This window comes from Sinocyclocheilus rhinocerous, unplaced genomic scaffold, assembly GCF_001515625.1.
Source record: "Sinocyclocheilus rhinocerous isolate Xijiao unplaced genomic scaffold, SAMN03320098_v1.1 scaffold3833, whole genome shotgun sequence".
Classification (NCBI taxonomy): Eukaryota; Metazoa; Chordata; class Actinopteri; order Cypriniformes; family Cyprinidae; genus Sinocyclocheilus; species Sinocyclocheilus rhinocerous.
The window spans coordinates 25525-33024 of record NW_015653706.1 but is presented as its reverse complement, the minus strand read 5'-3'; the positions used below and the strand labels follow the sequence as shown (position 1 = coordinate 33024).

The following is a 7500-nucleotide window of genomic DNA, read 5'->3' as shown; positions in this document are numbered from 1 at the left end:
CTGCTTTCTGTCGTTCTGATTCATGAATGATGAATGCGATTGGTGACGTTCTGACTGTTTCTCTGTTTGTTCGCAGTCAGCACGGCACCTGAACTCAAACAGGTCAGTGAAGGAAACCAAAATTCTCACACAGAGACATCTGTTTTACTGAAGAAAGCGGACAAATGACCGCCATCTTCAACACATCAAAATGTAGTTTGCTGTATAGTTGTACATATTACATACAAGAACATACAGTTCTGATCTGTAGATATTTGTGATGCGCATTAGTTGAACTGTAAGAAACATGTGAAATCCAATTTTTACAAAACGGAACCAAGCCACATTAGACAGTGAATTTTGATAATTAAGAGAGCATGTCATGTGATCCGCAGTGTTATTATTATAGAGTGACCAGCGGCGTTTAGGATCTGTTGTAGCTGTGCTGGATAGTGACTCCACCGGCCGTTCATCTGCTGAAGTACGAGAGACAGAGTGCATAAAGCCTCCAGCGTGTTTGTCTGAGTTGTCTCCTGTGGTTTGGCGCCTCCTGCAGGTGGGGAAGATCTCCAAAAATAAAAAGAAGAAGCTGAAGAAGAAGCAGAAGCGGCAGGCGGAGCTGCTGGAGAGACGCATGCTGGAGATCGAAGCTCTGGAGCGAGAGGCGGAGAAGCAGAGAGCCGGCGGAGCGTCGGACGCCGCACACGGTCCCAGCTTGGCTCTGGCGGACAGCGAGGAAGATGAAGAGGATGATGAGGATGCAGATGAGGACGAGGAGGCCGAGGTAGAGAAGGAGCGGCCCGTCAGACTCACCAACCACACATGTGAGTTCAGTCCAGACGTCATCTTTTGTAAAAAAGAGGTGTAGATGATAGCAATGGATGGCATCGTTGTCATTCTGATGTCTTTAATATAGTAATCCCTTGGTTTTAGGAATGTAAACAAATCCTGGTTCCCTAGACCAAACATCTCCATTTAATCTGGGAAACGTCTCATTTCTCCTGTGTGAGTGATCATGTATGTCTCTGTAGCTTCCTTGTCAGACCCTTGTTTAAATGTTTGATAATTTGTTCCTAAAGCAGGATCATGAATGCTGCTCTGTCTCCAGTGTTCAGCGTTTGAAGTAACGCTTTCTGTTCACATTGTTGGCCAAGGATTTCTCCTTTTTTTCCTGAAGATGACATTTTATACAGCCAAATGTGCAGTGCTTAATGAGTGTGATGGACAATGGTGTGACTGAAGATCGCTCAGTTACTATATAGCACTAGTTTCTAATGGATAAACTGCTGGAGATGATCATATGATCAGATTCTCTGGTCAGGACTCCAGCTGCTGCATTTTAAACCAGTTGAAGATGGTCTGATTTTCTATGATTGCATTAGACTCCAGTGAGTCTTTTGTTGATGAATCAGATCTTTCTTGTAACTCTTTGGAGAGGTTTGTCTCCTCTTATGAGCAAAAGCATCATATTCCATTAGTTTGTTCAGAAGATCTCTTCATTTTGCTGTCAAGCTGTTCTTTATTTGACTTTTTTTTAATCTTTATTTCGTAAGACGGTTTGTTGTGATGGTGTTTTCAGAAGGTCCCAGAAACTCTCTGAACTGACAGAACATCAGCTTTCTTTTTCTATTTTTGAAGTTCTTTGCAATGATGAAGACAACATAAAGTTTGTTTTTGAGTTGATGGCTGTCTAAAATATTTCCTCATAGAAATGTCTCTGTCTCTCAGGTGCGGAGCCTGATCAGGATCAGCAGGAAATAGAGGAGAACGAGGAAGGCTGTGATGTCCGTCCCACCGCCGACTGTCCCACTCCCACTGAAGAAGAGTCACATGCGTGCGCACACTCTCCATCTGAGCGACAGGACGCTCCTGAGAACGAGTGTGAAAACTCAAAAGAGCAGCAAGAGCAGGATGGAAATGAAGACGTGAGAGAGGAAGAGGACGATAAAGAGGAGGAAGAGGAGACGGAAGCCACACCCTCACAGAGCACCGAGGACGAGCCGAAGACACACGAGTGTCCGAACGAGGAAGAAGCAGATCCACCGAAAGTGACGATAGAGAAACAAGAAGATGAGGAGGAGGAGGAGGAGGAGGAGGATGAATACGAAGATGAAGAATATGAGGAGGAGGAGGAGGAGGCAGATGATGAAGGCCAGGAACATTCCAGGAAGGACCACAATGACGCCTCTAAAACGAACGGTCACGTGATCATGTGTGCGCAGGAGCGTCTGTCGCCCAGCGTGCCGCTGTCCTCGCCTCTCCTCTGCCCTCTGGTGGAGTCGGAGATCAGCACGACTGACCGCGACGCTTCCGATGCCTCGTACGAGCTTCACAATGGAGAAACCGGACTGACGAACGGAGCGCGGCACCGTGGCACCACGCCACGCTTCCCCGAGCTTCCTCTGGATCCCAAACCGGACGACTGTGAGCACGACGAGGCCCAGGCGCTCAGCGGCAACACTGACCGCAGCCGAACAGTGTCGTCATCCAGCACCGGAGACACGCCGAAAGGTCAAACATGCGCATGCACTTCATATGTGCACACATGACTACTGTTTAATGTGAGCAGGTTAATAAGCTCTCTGTCTGTCTCTCCGTCTGTCCTTCTCTCTCTCTGTCCATCCGTCTGTCTCTATGTCTGTCTCTCCGTCTGTCTGTCCATCTGTCTGTCTCTCCGTCTGTCCTTCTCTCTCTCTGTCCATCCGTCTGTCTCTATGTCTGTCTCTCCGTCTGTCTGTCCATCTGTCTGTCTCTCCGTCTGTCCTTCTCTCTCTGTCCATCCATCTGTCTCTATGTCTGTCTCTCCATCTGTTTGTCTGTCTCTGTCTGTCTGTCGTTCTCTCTTCTGTCTTTCTTTCTGTCTGTCTCTCTGTCCATCTGTCTCTCTGTCTGTTTGTCTGTCCATCTGTCTCTCTGCTGTTTGTCTGTCTCTCTGCAGCGAGGGTCAGTGCGGCTGATCTGCTGGTGAATCCCCTGGATCCGAGGAACGCAGACGTTCTGAGAGTCAAAATCGCTGATCTGGGCAATGCATGCTGGGTGGTAAGACATCCTACAAAACACTTGGACTGTCCATATGATTGTAAATACCTGTGTAAGGTTGGACGTGAGCTGTGTAATCAATGCACTTCCAGCACAAACACTTTACGGAGGACATCCAGACGCGGCAGTACCGCTCCATCGAGGTGCTGATCGGAGCGGGATACAGCACACCCGCTGATATATGGAGCACGGCCTGCATGGTGAGCATCTGACCGGCCGACACGCGTCTGCCGCAACTGCCTTTATGTCTGTGATTGCGTTTGATCTGTCTGTCATCCGCAGGCGTTTGAGTTGGCCACTGGTGACTATCTGTTTGAGCCGCACTCTGGTGAAGACTACTCTCGTGATGAAGGTACCTGTCCGCTTTTACGCTTCCTGTCGGATGCTCAGAATGGCATAGTGCTCATAACTGCACACTTTAAAGCCACTGTCTTCAACACGTTTCCCATGACTCTTGTTTTCTACAAACAAGCAGCTTTGTTGTGACTAGGCCTAGGTTTAGTCAGACAATATCACGATTGATTTTACATCTCTACACATTCACTGCTCTGGAATCCATGAACGGGACTGACTGATATAAGACTGGATTCAGTGGCATCAGAGGCTTACGAGACGCACGTGACTCACCGTGACGCTCCTTTAACAAGAGGATCTCTGATTCTGTGACCAGTGTGATTTTTAACAATATCTTGACTCATTTTATTTTTTTAAATTAGATTAAAATGACAAAATATTTACCGAACAGTCCATTAATCGTTATCTTAAATAACAAGCCTGATGTGAAGGAAAGACCAGCTGACTGGACATGATCCCACTAATCACACAACTACTTAACAAATTCATCAGTAAATGGACATGAGATATTGATTTATGTGGAAGAAGAGAAAGTAGCACTGAGAGAACAATCAGAATCAAGTGTTACACAGAGCCGGTGAGCCACTGTTACTTCATTGTTTTTCAGACACTTTCTGAACCACACATGCAATATGATGACGTCATGTTTAAAACCAACACGTGTGCAGTGCGCTGATATGCCATTCTGAACACATCCACTTCTGTCATTCGCTCTGATCTCCGTTAATCTTGATTCTGTCCTTCACTGTCACTCAAGATGTCGTTTATAGCTCAGCGTAACTGTTAGCATTCTGATGTCGGAACGTGTTTAGTGTGTTTTTAGCTGATACTAAACTTCAGCTTTCTCCCTTCTGATCCCTTCATCCGTATTTTCCCATCACGCTTCCCTCTTCCCTTCCTCTTCCTCTTCCTCTCTCTCTCCCGTAGATCATATAGCTCACATCATAGAGCTTCTTGGCTGCATTCCTCGACACTTTGCTCTTTCTGGAAAATATTCCCGGGAATTCTTCAACCGGAGAGGTAGTGTTAGAGACAGAGGGAGGACGGACGAGAGCACTGCCACACACACACACACACACACACACACACACACCACAAGACTGCAGCTTTATGGCTTGATGTTAGAGGGGTCATGAAATGCATTTTTACTTCTTTACATTATGGATTCTGGAGGTCAGTTGGCACAGTTTTTTTCTCCAATTTTCAGTATATATGAAAATGATTATTTTTCAGCCTCATTTTCTCCATTTCATTGGGCATCACCACTGTCAGAAACGTCAGCAGTCGTCAAAAGACTGGGCGCTGCTGTAGCTTTCAGTACAAGATATTGAGAAAACAAACAAAAACATTCTTGTTCATTTGCACGAGGTTCAAAATAAACTTCAGTCACACATTTCTAATAGTTTGATCTGTTAGAAGGATAAGCTCAGTTTTTAGAGGTGCAGTTTGCATTGGCATGAAACTTGCTGCATGTTTTTATTGTAGAATAACACTTTATGTGCAAATATCAAGGGAATTTTGATTTTCCATTTCATGACCCCTTTAATGACGGTCGGTCCTGCAGGTGTCTGATCTGAATCGGGCTGGTTTCAGACCTGTGTGTGTGTGAGCGTCCGTCCTCCTGCACCACTGCATGAATAACTTGTGTTGTGTTGTGTTGTGTGTGTGTTTGTGTGTGTGTGTGTGTTCGGGGGTCAGACCACATCGCTCTGATTATGGAGTTACTGGGAAAAATCCCCCACAAGATCATCGCAGCCAGAAAATACAGCTGTGAGTTCTTCTCAAAGAAAGGTAACGCTGACAGTCTGACTTCCGGCTCTGCTGTTCAGGAGCGTTTCATCCACTCCACTGAGCTTGTAATTCACTTTGTCAATGGTTCTGCTCCGAGATCTTTTTTCCTTCCGTTCTGTTGCCAGATACAATATGAAATTCCAACACCGGGATTGGCCAATGCAGATCACTCAAATATATAGCTCGAGCCGTTTTTACCACGAGTATCGGCACAAAATCTGTCACAATCACTTAAACACAGAAACACGACTGATATCATCCAGTCACAATGCCATGTGTGGGCGGGTCTGCCCATGCTGGAGATGGTGCCGGAGAAACGGGCCTCCGCCTCAGAATGCCTCAACCACCCCTGGCTGAACTCGTAGCACTTTGGTCCCTCAGACTCCTCAACCCCTGCGGCCCCGTCCTGAACTGCAGCCCACCGTCTTTAGAGAGGAAGAACCAGAGAGAGGAGGCTGTCAGGGGCGAGGGTGGGCTTCAGCGCACACACACACACACGGGAGAAACAAGATGTCTTCATCTCTCATCTGAGAGACGAAGCTTCATTCACCGTCTTCCTCAACAGAACTGACACATTTTACAGGCTGAAAACAGAACATGAGATCGTTTCACATTATGCCTTCAGCCAAACTCTCGTGAATGCCCTAGTAAAACAAGCATTTATAAGCTCACACAGAGATTAATATATTATGTGAGCAATCAGTCTATGATATACTGATTCGTCTCGATGACTGCGACTATCACTGACACAGCTTGTGTGTTTTGTGTGAGCAACACGAACTGCTAGTTGATGTTTCTGTCAAGAAGCCCACCTGAGTCCCTGAAGCCCCGCCTCTTTCACCCCACCATCCAATCAGGTTCTGCAATGGAGCTGTTTACAAACCTCATCTCTCTCTCTCTTACACACACACACTGCCCTGGGAAATATGAATCTAGAAGACAAAGAGACGCTTTGGTTTGTGGAGAGCAAACGGATGGACGTTCGCGCCGTTGACTGTTCCCCGTCTGGTTTAATGTTTTTATTTGAAGCTTCGATTCTCGATTCCGACGACAACATTCCTGATTCTCCAGCGGTGCGATGCGCTCGCTTACTCCTTCTCTGCACTTTCTCCGGCAGGACGGGCGTCTCGCTCCGGGGCTTTAGTTTAATGAGGCTGCACTTGTGTTCGTACTTTTTGTTCAGGGAAACTTACCGATGTACAGAGATCCAGCAAACTGTCCAAAAACTCGCAACTGCTTGAGCGCAAGATAAACACACACTGCTGTTAGGAGACGGTTGTCATGGTGACGTGCACTGGATGGTCGTCATGGAGATGTGCTGCAGCTGTTTCTGTGGCCTCACGCTGCTCGAAATCCATCATCATAACCATAACCCTAACACAGTTAGTCCAGTTGCCTATTTTCGCAATAAAAGTAGATGGTGAAATATTTTTAAAAAATATTTAAATTCATTTAAAAAGAAAAGCAGTTCTCTGATGTTGTGACAGTGACAGAGTTTAGTCGTAATAAGGTGATTGTGTTTCGTCTATTTTCAGATGTTTTATTTCCTTTGTTTTGGTTTTTTATTCGGTTGTCACTTCCTTAATGGCATTGACTCGTGCTGCTCTATGAAGACTCATGTGACAGTCATGAATTTTATTGAACATTTTTGCAATAATAGTGATTATGATGATGAATTTTTGCACAGGAAGCTCCTGATGTGTCTCACGCAGCCACGCTGACTGTTCTTCCCAACGTCGACAATTGCGTCCTTGTTTTTCATCAACAGATTTAATAAAATTGTAAATTAATGGATTGCATTGCCTAAACATTTCCACCCTTCTTGTTCTGGTCTTGCATGTGAGTTTCATTTATTATGAGCTGTGTTCCAGCTCTCTGTCAGTTAGTTAGTCAGTACAAAGACTACAGAATACCCAAGACATGTCACTGGTATAGTTTTGAATGGGGAAAAATGCAACGCTCAATATGGCCGCTCTATCAAAGGAAGCAAAAGAGCCAGTCGCTAATTAGTAAAGTCAGCGCGTCACTGCAGCTGCGGTTAGAAGTCATAGACTGTATAAAAACATGGATGTAGTGTTCGTGACGTCACCTGTAGGATTCTGAAACGCGTTTTTGAAGCTCAAAGTGGGCGGAGCCGGCCGTCGCCATCTTGGCAGCGCGTCACTCCCGGATAATCGAAAATGGGCAAAGAGGCAGGTGCTGGTTGCTGAAACCACGCCCACCTAGCTCGCCGGTGGTGACAGCAGCGGCAATCCACCTGTTACTGAAGTGGCCACGCCCTTAATTATGCTGAACTTTAAGGCTTAATATAATTTAAACGGATGAGTTATAAAAAAA

At 45.9% G+C, this 7500-nt stretch overlaps 1 protein-coding gene across 1 annotated transcript in view; it reads left to right on the top strand.

Annotated features, from left to right (window-relative positions):
- Positions 1-6415, top strand: part of LOC107716527 (SRSF protein kinase 2-like) — a 28822-nt gene extending 22407 nt beyond the window's left edge. The window contains exons 9-17 of the mRNA XM_016523002.1: positions 77-102; positions 536-803; positions 1708-2490; positions 2918-3018; positions 3111-3218; positions 3301-3370; positions 4300-4392; positions 5071-5228; positions 6347-6415. Of these exons, the coding sequence (XP_016378488.1) occupies positions 77-102; positions 536-803; positions 1708-2490; positions 2918-3018; positions 3111-3218; positions 3301-3370; positions 4300-4392; positions 5071-5228; positions 6347-6415 (1676 nt within the window). The remainder of the gene's footprint in view (positions 1-76; positions 103-535; positions 804-1707; positions 2491-2917; positions 3019-3110; positions 3219-3300; positions 3371-4299; positions 4393-5070; positions 5229-6346) is intronic.
- Positions 6416-7500: the final 1085 nt, after the last annotated feature.